We start from the raw sequence: 22,830 nt of genomic DNA on the forward strand, positions 1-22,830 counted from the left end.
CCTCTTTCTTGTTTCAACTTGTTTTCCCCATGTCATACTAACAAGTACAAATGAACCTACTAACTATACTACTTCAACTTAACCAAGAACATCCAGGTGTGCTTTGTGGTACAATTGTCAGCATACCGTTTACTGCGAGTTGTAGTGTTTGGTATCTATATGTGGTTCTGAATCTGAACTGGTTCTAGAAGTTTTGATTATGTTCCATGTACTGAAGTGGTCATGTATTCAGCATGAGGAATGTAAAGTCTTTACAACAGAGGACCAGAGCTACCACTTACACACATTGGTGAGCTCCACAAAAACAGAGTAGCGATACAGCAAAATATTCTCACTGTGCAAAAGTAATGTCATACAGTTTGGTGGTTTGTCCTACAAAAGGAAGCATTGAGCATATCATGGTTGAGACTGGACTGCTGATGTCCCCAGTAGCTGTCATAATTTGAGAATGTTGAACAAACATCACAGTTCATGTTGACTTTTTACATTTCCCTACACTTCAATGTGATGAACATCAGCTCCACAGTTTCACATTACTAATAAAATAATGTTATACATTGGTTCTATATATTCTTTCCTGGTTATATATTCTTTCGTTCAGTTGTAGTCCCAACCAAAACTTGGTCATCTAGGGTACTTCCAAAAAAAGAGAAAAAATGTAGCTACAGTAGAATTTATCACACATTGGCCACAGTCAGTAAACAGTTTGTGGTTGTTGTTTTGTTTTTTTGTAATGGCTATACTGATTCATTTCTATGAACAATAATCAAGCAAAATCTTCCAACATGGTAATTTTTACAAATGAAGACCTTTTGTGTGTTATATTGTTTAAATGCCATTGGGGAAAATAATTATTATCCTAAATTGACTTAATGGAATATGTAGCGAGAAAGACAGCAAGTGATGCTGTTGTCATTTAATGCTTGTCTGTTTCATCCACATCCTCCTTTTCCTCAGTTTTAATGCTAGATGAGTGAGGTGGGTGTGGCTTCCCACCAGCCCGACCATCCTGACTGACGGATCTCTGGATGACCTTGTCCCCACCCCTGTCCCTGCGCTCACATACACCACAGCAATGTCACATCTGCCCAGCAGCTCAGTCCGCGACCATATGAAATGGGTTTGTTTTGAGAAAACCAAAGTAGTTACAAATAACTTTCCTTGCACAGTCTTGTGTCACTCAGGATGTTGTCGTTGATGACTAGCTTGGCGAATGCCATGTGACCGGCATGATTGTTTTAGATGCAGATACTTTCAAATTGCAGACTGTTTTTAGGTATTTGACATAGCTGGTAAATTGTTACTCTTTATTGTTTTTCTTTGCAGGCGGGGCTGCTTGGCTGTGAGGCTGTCCTGTCCAGCATGGCCCTGATGCAGGCCAGTTCCATGGCTGCTCCGCCCAAAAAAATGATGGCTCCACTTGGCCATGGACCACCACAGAGAGAGGGACCTGACCGGGCTCCTCAGAGCCATATGATCCTCCCATCTGGAATGAGCTGTCCGCCCCTGGTTAGGACCCACTTCGGAAATGTAGAGTGAAAATTGGGCTGTTGAATGCTATGTTTTTAATGTTTTTTTGAAAGTGAATATTTAATTAATTTATATATATCAATGCATTTGTGTCATAGGTGCTTTTAAGGGTAGAAAAACATATAGACAGAATTGCTACAAGGATATGTGTCCACATATCCCATTGGCCTTATACGACAAATGAAAGTTTATTCAAATTTGTTTCAGATGGACATAAACTTGCCCTAACCAGCACAGTATATGAATCATAGTCCTCCATCAGAAATTATTTAAGTTGTTTTAAATCGTGTTTGTTTTATACAAATCAACATACAAAATTTACAAAACCCATACTATTTTGCACTGATTTTCTTCAGGCGGCAGTGGAGGGAAAACAATTACATAGTTGAGGTTCAAATTAATCACTTAATTTTACTCATGTTCAAATATTCTGTTTTTAATTTTAAAGGATATAGATCTGAAATCAGGAAATAATTGACCTTTTCTGGCTCTGTAGCTTATTCGGAAGGACGGTGAATTCCAAGCTCCCCGCCTGCTGGATGAGAAGGAGATGAGGGCCAACGAGGACATGCAGCAGAAAAAAAAGAACAGGAAATCAGTAACGCCCTGCAAAGTGAGAGAACAAGAAGGAAGGGGAGGGAAGGTCAGTGCCTGTGGTGGCTAAATAGGGAAGGGTCTCTAGTGAAATTTAATTTTACTTAAACAATAATTAAAAAAATAAATATATATAAAATAAAAATAAATAAAATAATAAAACAAACTGCACCATCAGCTGCTTGCACACAATTGAGTAAAAGCATTTAACTTTATTCAAGTGCGCCTCACTTGGAGCTTTCATGTGTGCACATTTTGTTTGTGTGGGGGTGGGGGGAGGAGTTCAGGGAAGATGTGGAGGGGGTGGAGGATCTCTAGAGAGGAAAGAGGGGGAGGGGAGTGAAGCGGAGCACAATAACTGCAGTTGTGTGCATAACGGGGAGCAGTAACATGAGGGCATCAGGCCATTAGAAGAGATTGTGGGGTATTTGTCAATTCAAATGTTAATTACATGTGGTTAAAAAAAACCAAAATAACTTTTTCTTGTTCATACCAAAGATAATTGGGGTTTTAGAGAAGGAAGCCATTCAAATATTCATGAATTAGTTTGTGTGCAAAGTAGTTAGTGTTCTAAACATCATAGTCCTTACTTTAACTGAAAGGAGTTTAGATTTCATCAAGCTCTGACCAGTTGTGGGTGGGACTGTTTTTTCACATTGTGTTGGAAAAATGCACTGAATCTTTTTGTATTATTAGTCCACTCTGAAACTGGCATTTGCTAAAAATGTTGAACCATTCTTCTTGCCGTGCAGGGTACAGGTGGAGATGAAAATGGTCCGTCATCCAAAGTGCAGAAAAACTTTATTTGCGATCACTGTTACGGAGCATTTAGGAGTGGATATCACCTGAAGAGACATATCCTCATTCATACAGGTATGGGCCATACTAGAACACCTTCAGTTTACAGTTGTGCCAAAACAGCTTTTTAATGCCTGATATCATATTATTTGTTGAAAGATGCGCTGAAAGTTTGAGTTGGAATGAATCTTAAGAGTGTGCAGCAACTGTAAGGTTTTGCAATGGCCTGCTTAAAAACCTTGTTTGGTAATAGTTTTTTGCCTCACAGCTAATTGGTGGTATCTGTGGGGACTTTGACTAAAACTGGTGCTCTTCGGTTTAGGGGAGAAGCCGTATGCTTGTGCCGTTTGTGACATGAGGTTTATTCAGCGTTACCACCTGGAGAGACACAGCCTCATTCACACGGGTATGCGTCCTTTAACCGTACCCATATTACATAAATTGGACTACGTCTGTAGTCTGTCACTTGAATCAATGGACAGATACTCAGGGTTCATTTTGTCTGTGGACAGTAATTTCCAACAAAGCCACCCCCCAAAATCTGTTCACCCAAAAATATAAAGCACAATATTTGTCTAGAAACCCCCAACACCAGGACATATGTACAGAAGGCAATGTAATACAGTGCGGTCCAGTAGTCCCGAGTCCACTATTAACAACTGTTGTTTCAAAATGTATGCTAAAATTATTTTTATTTATTTATTTATTTTTGGATGTCCATTATTTGTTTTAATCATAGCTCACATTTTGACTGGTATTAGTTGTAGAGATGCTTAGAGTATTTAAGAATCCATTATTTTAGAGCATTGCAGAGACGTAGGAGGCACATTCCTCCTTTTCTCCAGAATGCTAAGTAGGGTTGAGCTCTGTCTGTGGAGGGAGAAATTAAGACTCTCTTGTGACAGTCATGAACTCTTATTGCAAATTCAAACTTTCTTATTGTTTTCAACTGTGATACTTTGACTTTGTTTGGCTTGACTTGTTTTGTTGTTAAGTAGTTTTAATTAGTGAAGTAGGAGGTTCTTTGTTCATATGAATTTGTGGTGTTTGTGGAAATGCTGTTGGGTCATGCAGAAATGTCAGCTGGAAATGCTGGTCTGCACATGGTGTGGTCACTTTAAATAGTAACTGCACACAGGCTGATAACGCTGCAAGTTCTCCAATTTTGCAGTTACTGCATGCTCTGCACACCTACAACACTTAGAATGCACTATTGGACAATGCTAGATCACAGCTGGTTGTGGTCACAACACAACAGACCACATCTGACCACCCACACTGTAACCATTCAACAAGCACTTCTGTTGAAGCATACTAGCTGCTCTTTTCTTAAAGTCTGCCGTCTTGGTTTGGATGATTCAGCTTTAGAGACTCTACACCATGCAGTCCCTTTCAGTGTAGAAAATGTATTTACCATTTCCACTCAAGAGAACCATTTGCCTCCACAATAACTGCTTTCAAAACAAAACATTCAAACAATGTTATCAGACAGATGTCACAGTTGAAACTCGATGTAAAAGCACTAGAAGTAGTGACACATAGGTGATCATATTCATTTAGTCAACAATCAAAAATAATTCTCACTATGTAAGAATAATTGTACAGCTGTTTAAATATCCTGAATTTTGTGAATTTCCTTTGTGCATATCTTGGATTAAAAAAGCTTGAGGGCTATTGCACAAAAGCAGAATTTAGATGGCCAGGATAAATGACTTAGCTGGGTTCAACATATCCGAGCGAGAGCAGCCTGGCTTAATCCGTTGCACAAAGGCCAAACAAGGATGAACAGCAGCCAATAATTCAAGCCAGGTGCAACTAATCTTGGAGAGTACGCGGCTTCCTCAACTAGACCTCGAGATTGATCACTGATTAATTGATGCGATCCCAAATTCGACATGACGACGACGACTACACATTCAGCGTACTTTTCACAGACTGAGCATAAGAGGATGGAGGCATAAGAGGAGGTCAAGCTCCTCTGTACAAAGAAATACTGTGGCTTTATGAAGCAGACAACGTCATGAACGCTTTAATCTGGCGCTCAAATACTATATGAAACAACTTTGACATGTACGATGGCTGGGGAGGAACATACAAGGCAAACTCACATTTTACACCAGCAACCCCAGTGGTTTATTTACTTTAAAATGTCTGAATATAGGCTAAATGAATGTTAAATCATGGTCACAGTGTAAATAATGGCAGCAGGCTACTCCACTGGATGGTAATATCTAACAAGCAGTGGAATAACTGTAATGAGCACCCAACCTATATCCTGACTGTTAGCCTGGTCTGGATCAGGCTAGCTCCACAAGATAAATCTCCATGGTAACGTATTCCATAACATGAGACATGCTTTTGTGCAACCAGGTCATGGATAACTTCAGATGGGATGACTGGGAAATCCCAGCTTAATCCCATAGCTAGGTTTTGTGCAATAGCCCTCTGATATGCAACACAATAACAACAAATAGTTCTGTAAACAAGACTTTTTGATAGTGGATTTGAAAGTGGACTCAAACTTGTGGACCCCAGAGTATGTCTGTATGTGAAAGCCTCAAAACACAGGCCACAAAACATGCACGATTATAATATTTGCTTTATTCATTTTTGTACGTAATTATGACTGTCAGTGAAAATAACTGCATGGACATCAAAGGACTATGTTCTTAATTGTTTTATATAAAATGAAAATTGAGGGCTTAAAATCATCTCTGCATAGTGTTAATATTTGCGTTGCACCCTTTCACACAAAATTCTCTGTTTTTCATTATTTAAGAAGTATGCACTGTGGGTAAGTCAACCTAATCGTTTTTTCCACGTCAGTGACTACTGCCCTATTATTCACCAAAGGAAATGCACTAAAACTATACTAGTAAATTAATATTGACCAAATCTACACAACTCACATAGCATAATGTATAAATACATTTGTATATGTGTAATTTTATTCCAACATCCTAGTAGCTTGAGTAAGCAGTTGCTCTTTGTGGCAAAACTGCATCTGTTTTTTCTGTTTTCCACGTAATAAAGTTTGTGATTTTTCCCTTTCCACATTTTAATACGCTGACTAGCTAATAATTGTATGCTCTGTGTGTGTAGGGGTGAAGCCGTACGCTTGTTCCATGTGTGACATGAGGTTTTTCCAGCGTTACCACCTGGAGAGACACAGACTCACTCATACGGGTATGCGTCCATTTACCGTACCCAGTTTAAGTTCCGAAAACTTTATTTAATCGGGTAGTATCATTGAGATCAGTATTTCTTATGCAAGAGAGGCATGAGAACCAAAACATACAGTCTGAACAATCATACGATCACATGACATAAACAAACATGCAGTCCCATGGGTTAGAAAAATCTTTAGTAAAAATCCAACTGTGACTTTCTTAAATGCAACAGGATGTTTAAAGTCGAGCTGAAATGGCGTTTTGAGAGAGCTAGCTTCCGTATGGTGGTTTATTTCTGAGTGAAACACTGTAGGCAGGTGGATATGACGATGGGAGGAATATGTTTTGATCTTTCAAAAGATTAACTCACTTTCTTCTCCAGCTCTGTGCCGAGTCATAGTTGCAGATTGAATGATGTACGGTTCTCATGATATATATATATATAATATGATATACTAGCTGATGTCAGCACGTGTCATATTTTATTTTTCAGTAAAAATAAAAAATACTCTGATATAAAAAAAATAAAGAAATATATTTTTCTTTTGTATTTTCTTTGGCATGTATAGTTAAATAGGTCCACAATATGACTACCGGTATATACTATAATATGACTTTCTTAATTTCAGCTCAACTTTAAACAGTTCTGTAGTATTATATTTTGCATACCATAAAATATTATTCATTACTCTCACATTAAAGGAAACTGAAATATAAGCAAAATAGTAACAGCAACTCTGAAATACCATAGAAATAGTAAGACACGTACAGTATAATACAATCTAATATAAAAGCCCTGCAATAAATCCTGCTGTTAAAAGACAAAATATAGAAATCTTTTGGCAGTTTCTTACAATAACAGTTGAATAACTACAGGGTCGAATCATCCAGTACACAGACTGGGTGATTATTGATTATGTCCAATAATAGGCCATTCATAATATCATTTCTGTGTACATAGATGTAAGTAAAAACCTGACACAAACTAAATAGCTCCTGTGGACCCCTCAAAGTGTATTTACCCTCTTGTACCATCGCTGCTCAACAGTATTTACAAAGTTATATTCTTTATTTTTTATTCTCTGAGAATCTTGTTAGCGGTGCTTTAGCGGTTCTGAAGAAGCTAGCTGTTTGCTTTCATACATTGTGTGTAGTAACTGAGCTACAGTATATGCTCGATTTCATTATAAACGGGTGTATCCATCACAGTGAAGATGTTTCAAGGAAGTAACCTGTTGCCATTGTCACACTATAAGAAATGTAGGGATTGATCACAATGTATAATTTTCAGGATAGTATCTCACTCAGGTGTTTGGAAAATATGGGTGTGCGTGGCTATAAAGTAAACATTTCCGAATGAATTATTGATTATTTCATGTTAATGTTTTACACTGGGTATCAGTTTGTATTAATGCTCTCCTGCCTCAACCATTGATGTTGAAGTATGATTAACTGGGGCCATGGTATACTATGGGAATAGTCCTTTGATGTCCACACCTATTTCACAAACAGATTAATGGCTGTACAACTCATGTGTCTTAGCTGTATTTGCCTGTCTTCATAAATTGATATTTTGATTGTATAGTTGCTTAAACAGATGCTTCTGCTCTAAGTTTATGGCGGAGATCAAATTGGATGCTTTTTGAAATTTGAGGCAGATCATCCCTTTGGAGTGCTAGAAAACAAGCACACTTGTAACACAAAGCGACACACACTGCTGTACCACCATACATTTAATTAATGCGTGCTACATAGATGCTTAACCAATTTCAACTTGCAATAGACATGCTCACCACAATTCTCAAACATGTCGTCACTCGTGATGTGAATTGTGGAAAAGTGTTTTGATGTTTCTGCATCAGCTAGCCAGTGTGATCACTCTTTGCTATCTTGCTGCTCTCGTTTTAAACTTGCGTGGCTTTTATGAAAATGCTCTCCACAACAGAAGCCTTTCACAAATTAGCATGAAGCTTGATTAGAATGTATAATGTCTGCCAGGTCTTAGAAATGTAATGCCTGTGAATGATGCTTCCCTTTGATGCTTAAGGAACGTCTTAGCTAATATGTTGATACTTTGTGTATGTAGGGGTGAAGCCGTACGCTTGCTCCATGTGTGACATGAGGTTCTTCCAACGTTACCATCTGGCAAGACACAGCCTCACACATACTGGTATGCGTCCACTTACCCTCGCTCATTAGTTGGTGTTGGTGTTTTAGAAGTGCTTAACTTTTCAAGCAGTGCAAACAGATTTAGTCTTAAAAAAATCAGATATTCACATTCAGAAACAAGATGTATCCAGACATGCACTAGAATTGTAAAATATGAAACTTACCATTTTTAGCTCTTGATGTAAATACATGCATATATAGTTGGGCACCTGACTGTACACAACTTCAGCTTTTCCCTTGCAGAATGCTCTAATATGTTCATTACAGTACAGCACAGTCATTTCTTCAATACGCCAAACTTCTAAAGACCCAACTCATGGTCACAATACACATAACCATTAACTGCAAAACGAGCATTTCTTCATGTGTAGAAGCAATGGTGGAGTACAGATGCTTCTGCTCTAAGTTTATGGCGGAGATCAAATTGAATGCTTTTTGAAAGTTGAGGCAGATCATCCCTTTAGAGTGCTAGAAAACAAGCACACTTGTAACACAAAGCGACACACACTGCTGCACCACCATACATTTAATTAATGCGTGCTACATAGATGCTAAACCAATTTCAACTTGCAATGGACATTCTCATCACAATTCTCAAACATGTCGTCACTCGTAATGTGAATTGTGGAAAAGTGTTTTGATGTTTCTGCTTCAGCTGGCCAGTGTGATAACTCTTTGCTATCTTGCTGGTTACTCGTATGTCTCGTCTTAAACTTGCGTGGCTTTTATGCTGATGCTGCTTTGTTTTATGATGTACTCCAGATTATTTAAAAATGCTCTCCACAACAGAAACCTTTCGCAAATTAGAAGTAAAACAACTGCCCCCGCCCCCTCGCATGAAGCTTGATTAGAATGTATAATGTCTGCCAGGTCCTAGAAATGTAATGCCTGTGAATGATGCTTCCCTTTGATGCTTAAGGAACGTCTTAGCTAATATGTTGATACTTTGTGTATGTAGGGGTGAAGCCGTACGCTTGCTCCATGTGTGACATGAGGTTCTTCCAACGTTACCATCTGGCAAGACACAGCCTCACACATACTGGTATGCGTCCACTTACCCTCGCTCATTAGTTGGTGTTGGTGTTTTCGAAGTGCTTAACCTTTCAAGCAGTGCAAACAGATTTAGTCTTAAACAAAAATCTAATATTCACATTCAGAAACAAGATGTATCCAGACATGTACTAGAGTTGTAAAATATGAAACTTACCATTTTTAGCTCTTGATGTAAATACATGCATACAAATTTAGGCACCTGACTGTACACAACTTCAGCTTTTCCCTTGCAGAATGCTCTAATTTGTTCATTACAGTACAGCACAGTCATTTCTTCAATACGCCAAACTTCTAAAGACCCAACTCATGGTCACAATACACATAACCATTAACTGCAAAACAAGCAAATCTTCATGTGTAGAAGCAATAGTAGAGTCATTCTAAGGGAAGAGGTGATGGTTATGTGTTGAAACTTTTGTTTTCTGTTTCTAGCCTATATTTACATACTTTTCATCTGTGTAGGGGTGAAGCCATACGCTTGCTCCATGTGTGACATGAGATTTTTCCAACGCTACCACTTGGCAAGACACAGCCTCACTCACACGGGTATGGGTTTGCCCCTCTTTGCTACATTAGTGCCCATATACCCAGTTTGCTGAAGTTTTTCTGTCCTTCTTTTAGAGAAAAATTTTTGATCTGGTTTTTAAACATATTCAGTGTTTTATGTGTTGGGGCATGCTGCAGGAGTGCGTTTCAGTTTTTGCTTTAAAGTTAACTCCATTAGTACTTTGCTACAGTTAGTTAATTCAGAATAATTTATCCTTCAATGGAGTGATTTAATCATATATCAGGATACACAATTACATTGTCTAACTATCAGCCACACACTAACTCAAATTTCTCAGAAAATGTGATCAAACTCGGTTAAATCCAAAATATTTCCTTAATCTGATTACTCTAATTGTGGATGCATGTAAACGGTGTATAGCTGGAACTATTAACAGAATTTCAGTTGAAACTTTTGTTTCTATTAATTTTGTACTAAAGTTCTTACAATTTACAATTTAGATTACTTTTCATTTACACAAGTATACACAAATAGGCTTTACCATGTGGTTATTTCATATAGACTATATATTTATTGAACTACCAGAAAACATGCTGTATCGATATATATATTTACTGTCCAGACATGAAATGACCTATAATGTGATAAAAGATTTTGGCCATATTGCACAGCCTTATGCCGCAGTGCCTGTAAATTACATCTCGATTGTTTTAAATTTGCAACGTATGTCGGCATTGAAAAGCTGCACTGAGTTAAGCAAAGTGACGTTTTCATTGAGGTCCCCATTTCATGCATGTTGACCGATTGGAAGTCATTAGCCGAATGCTTTTAGTAGTCATACTGGTGCAATGGTTTTCGCATGTCTGGATACATTATATAAGTGAGTGTGTCCTGTTCGGTCTATTGTGTTGTTTTATAAACTATTTTGCTCTGTGTGTGCAGGGGTGAAGCCATATGCTTGCTCCATGTGTGACATGAGATTTTTCCAGAGATACCACCTGGCAAGACACACTCTCACCCATACGGGTATAAGTTTTTATTTATCCCTCTCACTTAACAGTATACGGGGTGGTAGAATATTTGCCCTTGTGTGTAGGCACACAATTACAATTTTCTTTCACCTACCTGTGAAAAAAAAAAGTCATTCTTGATTATCAAGTTTAAGCTTTAAACACCAATAAATGTTTTCATTGTATTTGCAAACTGCTTTTAGGCTTGACATGACACATTTTCTGCTTGTTTGTGTATAAAGACTAGTTGGCAAATAAATAAATGAGATGTTGAAAGAATTCTGACTAGCGCATGTGAGATGACATAATTTGTGTACATGGTTCATGAGAACACATTTCTAAAGTTTGGTACTGTATGCGTTTAGGGGTGAAGCCATACGCTTGCTCCATGTGTGACATGAGGTTCTTCCAGCGTTACCATTTGGCAAGACACAGCCTCACTCATACTGGTATGCTTGAATTACTTGTTCCCCTTTCACTATGGAAACCTTTCCTATGAACATCCTTCACATGATTTCTTTTCATTGATAAGTCCCTCTATATAAAATACCATAATTATGCCATTGTTGCTAAATTAATTTCCCCTTCTCAAAAAATGTACAATAGAAGTATTAGGCTTTGTTGGAAAACTGTCCATGGAAAAAGTGACTCTGTCAGTTATCTTGTTTTGTGATAAACACTATAAAAGTACCATTGCATGTCTATTATTGAGTACTATGTTACTTATCCAATGATGAGCACATTACACCAAAAAGCATTTATATGCAGGCATCAATTATCTGATTTTATCAGGAAAATTCAAGAATGTTTGGCCTGATAAAATAGTGAAATGGTGGTATCTTGAACATGGGGTAACTTGAAAAAGCTTCAACCTGAAATTAAAATGGGTTTGTCACCACCATCAGTGGTTCAGGATGACTGAATATTACTCAAGCTGGTCGAAACTGCAACGCGTAAGCCCGGTTTCTCCCTAGTTCGTGATGCACTTTAATTCTTGATGTCTGCAGTTTCTTTTTTGTGTAATGTCTCTGACAATGGTATCTGTAATGAAGCATGCAATATTAGAGGCAGCCTGAAAGAATTATGTCTTTTTAAAGTCCTGGTGTTCATGAACTACACCAGTGCGTTGAAATGTATCTAACCTTCTTGTGCTCTGTTTAGGAGTGAAGCCGTATGCATGTACCATGTGTGACATGCGGTTTATACAACGTTACCAACTGGAGAGACACAGTCTTACTCATACGGGTATGTCCTCATTTTTTCAAACTTTGACCCTCTTTTTCCTTGACTTTGGTCATGCATGTGCACCACATGTTTACATGGCTGCTTCAAACTCGAGTTTGAGTGTATTGCTTTCTGTCACTATGTTGCCTCTTGCTATTGTTTCATGCAGCATCTACTTGGAGCTTCAAGGCCCAAATGCACTGAGAGCGTTAAATGACGTGCCTCATTTGACGCACGTAAACTGATGCTCATGGCGCAAAACAGGCAACAGATTTGAAATGCCAACAGCACAGGACCAGCAGTACTTTAGGAAAATGTTGCAATTTAGGCCACAGATATCCCATACCACCCATTATCTTTTTTAATTGACATGAATGAAAATTTCCTTAAGTTTATCACATGATCCTCTAAATAGAAAAGTTGTTTAGACATTACAAAAACACAGTCCACCTGCTGTTGAACAGTGCTGTTACAGAGTGAAGCTTCTCTTAACCCACAGACTCTTTTAGTCTTTGATTGAGTACTGACATCCTGCAGTCCTGCAGAGAGCACACAAACCAGATTATCAAGTTTTTATTATTAAGTAGTGACAGCTGATGTGTCCTTCTGCTGGCAACATTTGTCATTTTAACCAGTAAAAGTGAGCGTACCAGTATTTATCAATAAATAATGCCCTCTGGGGAAAACCTCAGCTTTTTCCCTTTCCGCTCTCTCCAAACCGGTATTGCGGTTGCAGAAAAAAAGATTTCTGGATGTCAGAGCAGAGGCGTCAAAGCAGTTTGGCACACCTTTTTAACATGTTTGGTGCGTGTTTGGCCATAAAACAAAACAATAGTTGTACTTAAAAATGCTCACGTTGGATGCTTTCAGTGTGTTTGGGCTTTAATCAGAACCTGCATAATATATCTTCCCATACTTTGTATATGAAATGACATGATGACCATGAAGCAAAAATGGCAACACTCGTGGGTCTGTAGTTTTATTCAGCTATTTTGCTTTAAACTGTTTATTGTGACTAGCTTTTAGATGTATGCAAGCCAAAACTAATCGATTACCGAGAGGTTTCCTCTTCAGACTTTTTTGTATTTGAATCAGCTCTGCAGTTACTAGAAATTCTACTTGAACACAGTATTATTTTACACAATACAATTATATTTTCTCTGTTTTGATACATATACACTTAAAAAGAAGTCTAAGTAAGGAAGTAGGAAAAAGTTAACACAATATTAATACACATTTCAGCTGCATTAGGAAAAAAGATTATCACCTAGAATTTAAAAATGCAAGACCTGTAAAAACTGAGTCTAGGATGGCGTTTACTGTGAATCGGCTGCAGGTGTGTGATCAGTTCTAGATTTCTGCATTTGTGCAGCTAAAGATGAACAGGAACCAGATTGGCTGGAGCTCTCATTATAAATGAATTAATGATTCACAGAGTCCTGGTTTCTGATAAACTTGGAGCTGTCTGCTCACACGTCATTGTCATTTCACATTCAAAATAATGGTAATCTTCCTGTTATGAAAAGTTCAGTATTACATTTGAAGATTGTGCAGAGTTTATTTTTGTGTAAATCACAAGCTAAGCTTTTTGTTTTTTGAGCAGTTTCCATTAATATAAAACAGTTAATCAAGTTAAATGACGAGTTCCTCTGCAAACAAAATGTCCTATGTTTTGCATAGTTGTTTACCAACTGCCTAAAATTGTCTAACCTCTGCGATCAGCGTAATACAAAAAAAAATTGTTACTTGCGTTAACAAATCAATCCTGTATGTTGAAATTATGTGAACTCAAGCACCTATTGGCATCTTGTGGGGGAAAAAAACAACAACCCTGATATTGTTAGTTTGAATGTGCCTACTAGGGATTTTGGTTTCACCTCAATTTTCTGGTCATTTTGTAGATTTGTGTAAGTTTGAGGGAAAAAAAGAGTAAATTTTGCTTTCTATGAATATTTTCGTCCCCGTCCCCCCTCCCAATTCATTTCCTCCTTCCCCCATTTGGCCTCAGTAGTTACAGTTTAACTTGAATCAAATGTGAAACTATATTTCCAGCCGATTTTTAAAAGCATGCTGGAATTTCCAGTGTAAACAAAGCGCTGATAAGTGCAACTAAACTTTACTAAGCAATTAGTAAAGTTTAACGTCGATCATTTTTGGCAGTTGAGTGTTTCATGCTAAAGTTGGTACTTTGTGTGTGTAGGGGTGAAGCCGTACGCTTGCACCATGTGTGACAAGAGGTTTTTTCAGCGCTACCACCTGGCGAGACACAGCCTCACTCATATGGGTATGCGTCAGCCAATCTTAACCCAGTCGTTAGGATGCTGCAACACCTGTATGCTTGATCTAGTCTGATATATCTGTATTTCTCACAAATTATTCAAGTGTAATATCAAATGACATCATCACCTCATGTTGTGTAGGTGGATTTTAGATCCCCTCTGGGATTATAATATCATATTGTACCTTTTTTTTGTTAGTACTTTTAGGGAGTGACATTGGTTATTAACCACCGATATCAATTTAGTCCAGATTGCTAATCTTAAATTATAAAAATAGGAGTACAGATTTTATTTATCCTGATGGAGGACCAAAAATAATTCTCCTGATGCTCTGCGTTTAGGTGTGAAACCTTATGCTTGCACCATGTGTGACATGAAGTTTTTTCAGCGTTACCACCTGGCGAGACACAGCCTCACTCATACGGGTATGGGTCCGTGCACCGTGCCCATGACATTTACTGTTAGAAATCAGTGTGGACATTAAATTTATTTATGAATATATATACACACACACATACACATACACACACACCTGCCTGTTACATTTAAGGGAAATGTCAAGATTAAGTTTTAACACGGTTTCCTAGTTGTTCCTAGGCAGTTTCGGTGTAGTTGAGCAGGGTATTTATTCTTTGTTTGTAACTGCAGCACTACAAAATGGATTATAATCAAGAAATGTTAGGTTTTTTTAAGTTGAGTGTTTTTGCATGAATTGGCAATTGTGTGGTTAATAACCAATAGCGAATATTTTTTTAATTCCTGAATTTAAAAAAAAAATGGAAATTGAGGCAAAGTAATATAATATTGCTACTTTGCATTTAGGTGTGAAACCTTATGCTTGCACCATGTGTGACAAGAGGTTTTTTCAGCGCTACCACCTGGCGAGACACAGCCTCACTCATATGGGTATGCGTCCGCCCACCTTACCCATGTCACTGAGATCAAACTGTAATTACATCATGTTAGATATAGAGTCAGCCATCTAAGGTAGCATTCTCTTCAATGATTTCATGATCAAGCCTACCCTACATTATGTGTGTAAATGTCTTAATGTATAAAGAAATACAGGACTGCAACATCATCAGCTCATGTGATGTGTAAAGTTGTGGATTTGAGAATTGGTTCTTTAAGTTTGATGTAGTCTTTATTGGATTTGGAGGGAAAATGAGAATTAATTTCTTAAAGGACATTTCAAAACAATTGAAAGTGGTTAACAACCCATCAATTCTGAATAGATATTTGAAGTATATTGCTTTTGATGGATTGTGAACACAACACAAATACAAAGTCTGTCAATAATACCATAATGCTCTGCGTTTAGGTGTGAAACCTTATGCTTGCACCATGTGTGACATGAGGTTTGTTCAGCGTTACCACCTGGCGAGACACAGCCTCACTCATACGGGTATGCGTCAGTGCACCTGCCCTTTTCACATTTTAAAGGCCATTATTATACAGTCTTTATTGTGCTAATATCAACATTGCAAATAGGCTAAACACGGATGTCTTCTTTTAGAGGTAGCCAAATTAGTAGCTGTTGATAAAACATCTAAGCAAAGTATATGTTACATTTCTGTAACTTTTAACTAGGCTACTTTACATTTACTGGTAATAAAGGATGCCCCTTAAAACATTTTGCACCTCTTTATGAAAATCAATCCAAAAAAATCTTTAAAAGCCAGCAATACCAACACATTTGGCCCCAACCTGTGCTTTTAAAACTCTACTGAATATTTGTTCACCACAGTTTTTAGAAATCCCTTTTCTGAAAATGATCTTACTTCATCAGCTCTTTATTAGGCAAGAATTTTCATTATTATAGGCAATCACTAGTAGGGAAATGCTCAATTACTTAAAGTAAATGGTGTCCTGACATTTTCTCATTGAAATTTGCTTTTAAAGACAATGGTAAAGCAAAATGCATATTAAGTATCACCATGATTATTACCATGTGTTACACAAAAATAAAGGCAAGGCACTCTGCTCCCTGACTTTAATTTAAAGTCTTTGGAATACAATTGGAACAATATCAATAACAATCCTTTTGATTGGTGATGTATCAAAATGGTCAGTAGTGTAGTTGTCTTTGTGGGTATCTAGAAGTGAAAATGAAAGAAACATCAGACAAATCTTTTTGTTTTTGCATGAATTGGCAAATGTGTGGTTAATAACCAATTGCTTGCGTATTTATTCGTAAGGAATGGAATTTGAGGTAAAGTAATATAATATTGCTACTTTGCATTTAGGTGTGAAACCTTATGCTTGCACCATGTGTGACAAGAGGTTTTTTCAGCGCTACCACCTGGCGAGACACAGCCTCATTCATATGGGTATGCGTCCGCTCACCGTACCCATGTCACTGAGATCAAACTGTAATTACACCATGTTAAAGGGTCAGCAGTGTCAGGATTATAATTATTCTGTAAAAGTAACATTATTCTTGATCAAGCCTATACTGCATTATGTTTGTCAGTGCAACATTGAAGCAAGTATCTACATGTAAACAAGTACAGGACTGTGACATCAGCTCATGTGATGTGTTTTAATTGTGGATTTTAAATCTGGTCGACACAGTTTGATTCTTAATTGGATTTGGAGAAAACACAAAAACTAGGACATTTTACATAGTGTGTGGTTAACAACCCATCAATTGTAAACAGATGTTTAAAGTACAGCACTGATTGATGGATTGTGAAAACAGAAATTAAAAAACCTGAAAATAATGTATTGATGCTCTGCGTTTAGGTGTGAAACCTTTTGCATGCACCATGTGCGACATGAGGTTTGTTCAGCGTTACCACCTGGCAAGACACAGCCTCACTCATACGGGTATGGGTCCGTGCACCTGCCCTTCTCACATTTTATAGATCACCATCTACTCTTTATAGTGCTGATAAGAGCGATGCCTTTGTGTGGTTACAATCATAGAACATGTGTTTCCTTGTAGGTGGCTTAGCTTAGTTGCTGTTAGCAAAATATTTAAATAACTAGTATTTATTTCCTCTACTGGAAACCAATTTAAGTTAATTTGCATATTGAGATCTGATCACCAATCGATGACAATTGAGACAACAAGAAAGTTGAACCTTTATGGTAACGGCACTATTGCTTTACGAGCAGAGAAAACGAGACCTGCCTACACATGCAAGCGTTTCGACATGCAATCCAAAGTACGTTCAGCATGACCCCAATATCTGTGAGATGCTGCTAAAATTTCACACAATCAGTAATTTTCATCATTTGCTTCCAGAAGTCAATAAGCACAACTGAAGAACGCCAAACTAAATAAATCCAGTCATACATAATCTTTGTTTCTACAGGATTGTGTGAAAAAAAAATAATATTTTGTTTAACCTTAAACGTAGAAGGAATATTAATATCAAGTAAGAACAGGTCCCGACTCAAATCCAAAGTGTTGAATTGTTACTGCTAATTACTTGTTAATGTCTTTTGTGGTGTTAATTTAGGCATAACTGATCTAAGGTGAGAGGATGCTGAAATAGTTGTTTTTGCAGTGTCAGGATGTGACTGATGTTTATTCAGACCAAGCACACAGTGATTCAATGTTATGACACACATGTGACAGACGTTTTTTTTTTTTTTTGCTATGAAACCAGTTTAACTCATGATCTTGGTTGCATGTCTGAACATTTTAACATATTATCTTGAAAAAGAAATGCACAATACATACAAAGAAATGATGAACTATAATCCTGTCAGTATTTTACCTCCCAGTGCTAGTATGAGCTTGAAAGTTGTATTTCTTGCACTTGTGGGTGGTAGGGCTAATACATTGCTCTGTGTGTGTAGGGGTGAAGCCGTATGCTTGTTCCATGTGTGACATGAGGTTTATTCAGCGTAACCACCTGGAGAGACACAGCCTCACTCATACGGGTATGCGTTCCTTTACCGTACCCTTTATTACTGAGAAAGGCTTTGCCGCTTCCAACAGAACAGGCTCACAACAAACTCGAGTTTGGATTGTCAAGTCATTTGATGGGATGTTGAACCAGCCTCAAAAAAATACTTGCCCCAGTTTTTTGGGGCCCACTATGTTGCGTAGATCTGGTGCCACGAAAACACGAAAATTCCACTCTGATGTACACATAATGAGTTGATGACGAGGCCTTTTTTTAGATGATAAATTTTTCAGATGCTGAAACTACACTCTTTGTAATTTACTCATATTGACTCCCCCAAACTGTTTGCAAGTGTTGACAATGTAGTCTGCGAATAAAGATTAGTGAGTGAAAGATTGCACGCACTTTGTTGGTACGAGGCGCTAAAATTGATTCATTGACTGTATTTGTGTGCTCTTTCAGGAGAGAAGCCATTTGCTTGTGACATGTGTGATATGAGGTTTATCCAGCGCTACCACCTCGAGAGACACAAGCGTGTCCATAGCGGGGAGAAGCCTTACCAGTGTGAACGGTGTCAGCAGGTATGCAGCCCAAACATTATACTCATCTGTTCTTTAAAGTCCTTTGTGTTGCATTTGTGTTTATAAAATGTGCAATATGAAGATTGATTTTGTGATGTTTTAAACTAATTTCTGTTTTCTTGCTCTCCATAACTATTGAACCCCTTGTACATTTACTTGAACTATTAAAACCAGTATAACTGATGTCCAATTTGTCTGTTTTGAAGAACTTTTCACGGACAGACCGGCTGTTGCGACATCGACGGTTGTGCCAGGGTCGCGGCGTAGCCAAAGTAGAAAACCAGCCATGCTGCGATCCACGCCCATATCCCCAAGAACCCCCACCTGCACCCCCAACCTGGAGTCCCCTGCACCCCCCTCCAGGCCGATTGGCGGTCTGACATTCCACCCCGCCTACATCCACAACGCCGTCAGTGACAGGGTTTCTTCTTCTCGGCGCTGTGCTGAGTGACGCCACACTCGAGCGCAGACTGATCTCGCAGCTCCAGTCTTGGGATTACTAATGACAGAGGGACATTTGTGTTTTTGTTTGTTGACTTTTTACTGTGTTTCCTTTTCTTCCCCATTTTTTTAAAGACAAGACTTTTCTGTGATGAACAGTTGTCCTGTTTTGTACTTAATCTATTTGATTTTTGCAAAAAAAAAAAAAAAAAGTTTTTATTGTTGTTCAAATATATCTGCATTTGGTGGTACTCGGGAAGGGCTGTGGGTATTGTTTATCCTGATGTGTTGGCAACAAAATGGGATGAAGTGGTGAGGGAAAGTATACAGCTTCTTTCTGATTTTTTTTTTGATTTTTTATTATTATTATTTTCCTCCTCCGGTGGCCCATTTTGAATCAATAAGATCATTACTTAGGCCAGAAATAAACTGAACTTCCCTTGCAGGTGAAGCAAGAAAACCACTCTGACAGCTCATGTAGACCAGATGTTGCTTACCATTGTCTGAGATGGTGCTAAGCATTAAGACATTTACGCTGAGAGCAGCATCTGGTCTTAATATGATTTGTACGACAGGATTTTTCTGAATTTGTCAAAAGGGGAGGTACAGTTTTAATGATGCTTTGTGTAAATAATTGAAACATGCTTATTATTTCACTATGGGACTAGTGTTTTATTTTTTTGTTGTTGGCGCACAAAATGGGCCAAAAACAAACTGATTAGGAATTTGTTGGAATACAGTCTGTTGCCGCTCCTTCATTGAAATCATAAGGAGTCACTTTTTGAGTGTTTACTTAGAAAAAAAGAAAAGAAAAAAAAAATGGGAAAAAAAAGTGATATCGATCACTGCTTCATAACTAAACCCGGACTTCCAAGAAGTGGAGGAAGAGTGCCGCCCTGCAGTTGACTGACTCTGTTAGAAGTGAAGGGCTGGGTCACGGGAGTAGAACCTGTTTAGCCTTTCTCATGTTCTGTGGTAGCGTTTGTGCTGGTCACTCCCAGCAACTCGTCCTCCCACAATAACTGAGAGTCATGCGATCACAAGTTCAGCTGTGTGTATATACAGTACATATACACAGAGATCTCCAGTACAGAAAAGTGTCTCGCCTCGCTCTGTCCATAGATTCTGGTCTACAATAGCACAGGTTGGCCACTTGAAGTCCCATTATGTTGTTTGTACAGATACTCACATTGAGGGATTAGTTGGGGGGTAAACATAATCTTGTGGCCTTAGTGTGTTTTTTTTGTTTTTATTTGTATTTTTTTCATTGCCTTTTTCTCAACTGTTTATTATTGTGGGTCATTTGTATTTACGAGACAGCCTTTCATCATCATGGTATGTTTTTTTTTTTTTTTTCTATTAACCTAAAGCTGTCGTGGTTACAGAATGTTGATGGCTTCAGTGGCGCTAAAACAGACGGTGTTCTGTCGAAAGAGGTTGTCTTTTGATGATCTATAATGAATACTTTGGGTCATTGTTACAGTGCAACACAGTATGTAATCGTTAAGAAGTCCCCGGAGGTTTGACGGCCCCTGAGACGGTCGGTAGTGCTGAAGTGTTTCCCACTGGAGAGCTTTGGCTGGTCACACACACCATAGCAGAGTCAACACTCGCTTGACTCTACTACACACTAACAATTGCCTTTTTTTATCCAAATATTATGTGGTTGGTGTGTAATACTGGTTGTCTGTCATGTCATTGGGTTTAGCCTTAAGTAAGTGCGGATACACAAATAATCATAGTACTAAATGATATTGTAACGACCGATTTTCTTTTTTTTTTTCGTTTGTTTTTATTTTATTTTATTTTTTTGTTTTTGTTTTTTTTTTTCTTTTGTTTTTTTACCTATGATGAACTTCAATCGTACTGTGTGAAAGTCCTTGACGCTCGGACAGCAGAGAGCCCATTGATCAGGGCCCCTTTGCTGCCCATTGAGAGCGTTTCTCAAACTGAATCCTTTCTGTGGCTGGTGACTCAGTGGTTGCATTGTCCTAACTGTTCTGTTTGAGCTGGAAGAGTCGGTGGATTAGTCTGTTGGCTGAACATGCATGTACATATCAAGACATCACAACTGTTCTTTGAAGCCAGAGTGAGTTACAGACCATCGTTGTTGATGTCAGGGTACAAGAGGACTTTCGCTTTTTAAACATTTTCTCTCTTAATTTAAAGCTTCAGATAAGATTCTGTGAATGTGGAGATGGAATCTTTGGAGTGCATCATCTACTCTTCGGTTTCTAGGATAAAGAGATGTTTGTGTTCGATACGAATAAGAAGCAGATTACTGAGTTAAGTCAAGTTTTTACCAAAAGTATTATTGGGAAGATTTATTTTAAATGGTCCGTTGATATCCAGGCAATTTTGCGCAACGGTTAGATGTGATGGAATTCAGCTTTACGTGTTCTGATAAAGTTAAGTAAAACCCAGTGGCAGCAAAGGGGCCAAGTTTGAGAAATGCATTGATTAATGCTCTGGAAACACTATTCTGAATCTGTGGAAGGGATACTGCTGGTGTGAGCACATACTTAAATGGCTAAAGGGCAATATAGTACATAGATGACATCATTGTTAATACCTTTTTGTCTTTTTGTTGTTTTTAGTATTATATCTCATTGTTAAAATGCAATAGAATCCTTGAGTCTCAGATCATTTGTTTATAAGATTGAGGTTTAATTTTTTCAGACTGATCCGAGGATTTATTTGTCTGAGAATTTCTCATCACATTTTGATGATTGTTTCAAGGACCTTTTTTATTCTGATGAAATTGTAAACACTGGAGTGAAAGGAGAGAGGAAAAAACTGACATTTTTTTTTCCTTCAGACTGTACTAGATTTTAGGTTTTAGACAAAGCCTACTTCTCCTCAACTTGACGCAGAAGGCGGACAGAACAATTTGGATCAGTACAGTTGAGAGCCCAGTATGTTTGGTAATTTTGACATTAGAGGCAGTAGTACCAAATGTTTTCTTTCCTATACGAAGTCCCTGGTATTTGTAGTAAATTATATTGTTAATGGTATTAGATGAACAACAGCATAACACTAGCTATCACAGATTAGTTGTTTTCTTTTATTAGTCTTGCATGCAGAGTTATGGTCCTCAGTTAAGATAGGATCTTGATATTGATTATTTTGTGTAGGAAAATGAGTGCATAAGAATAACTTCCTAAAAAAATGTTACAATGATTATTGTAAAATGGGCTAACTAATATGTACCCTTGTGATCCAATTAGTTTCAACTATATGAAAATCAGAGGAGAGGCTTCTTACTATTATGCTGAAATAAAATAATTTGTAAAGCACACTTTGTATGCGTGTTGGCTGTGTTGATATAATAACACTTGAGCAGGTACTGGTGAGGAGACTTACGCACACTTCTCGTTGTTTGGATTTTGCTGCAACCTCAGACCTGTGCTGAAATAATGCTTTATTAATAGCTTTTCTAAAACCAGAACATATGTGACCTTTTAATAGGGCAAAAATAAACCCTGGAACAAATGGCACTGGTCAACCCAAACAGGTATCCCCCCCCAGGATAAGTGGTAGACGATGGATGGATGGACGTCATTGACCTTTCAGAATGGACTACATAGCTCTTCGGCAGATATACAGTGGATTC

The 22,830-nt window shown here is 37.9% G+C and overlaps 1 protein-coding gene across 50 annotated transcripts; it reads left to right on the plus strand.

The window, feature by feature from the left end:
• Positions 1-927: 927 nt before the first annotated feature.
• Positions 928-22,511, plus strand: znf740a (zinc finger protein 740a). Of its 50 annotated transcripts, none has more exons than XM_084028688.1 (21): positions 929-1,120; positions 1,327-1,530; positions 2,027-2,143; positions 2,877-2,997; positions 3,245-3,328; positions 6,025-6,108; positions 8,179-8,262; positions 9,220-9,303; positions 9,777-9,860; positions 10,765-10,848; positions 11,198-11,281; positions 11,994-12,077; positions 14,257-14,340; positions 14,677-14,760; positions 15,158-15,241; positions 15,657-15,740; positions 16,582-16,665; positions 17,081-17,164; positions 18,146-18,229; positions 18,658-18,776; positions 18,983-22,511. In XM_084028688.1, the coding sequence occupies exons 1-21, from the start codon at positions 1,076-1,078 to the stop codon at positions 19,154-19,156; spliced, it is 2,040 nt and encodes a 679-aa protein (XP_083884814.1). In that variant the 5' UTR covers positions 929-1,075; the 3' UTR covers positions 19,157-22,511. The 50 variants fall into 50 exon arrangements, with proteins under 50 accessions (XP_083884820.1, XP_083884819.1, XP_083884839.1 ...); XM_084028699.1 differs by having other exon boundaries at positions 1,327-1,509; XM_084028694.1 differs by lacking the exon at positions 11,994-12,077 and having other exon boundaries at positions 928-1,120.
• Positions 22,512-22,830: the final 319 nt, after the last annotated feature.

The sequence above is a fragment of the Eutrigla gurnardus genome, assembly GCF_963514095.1.
Source record: "Eutrigla gurnardus genome assembly, chromosome: 2".
Classification (NCBI taxonomy): Eukaryota; Metazoa; Chordata; class Actinopteri; order Perciformes; family Triglidae; genus Eutrigla; species Eutrigla gurnardus.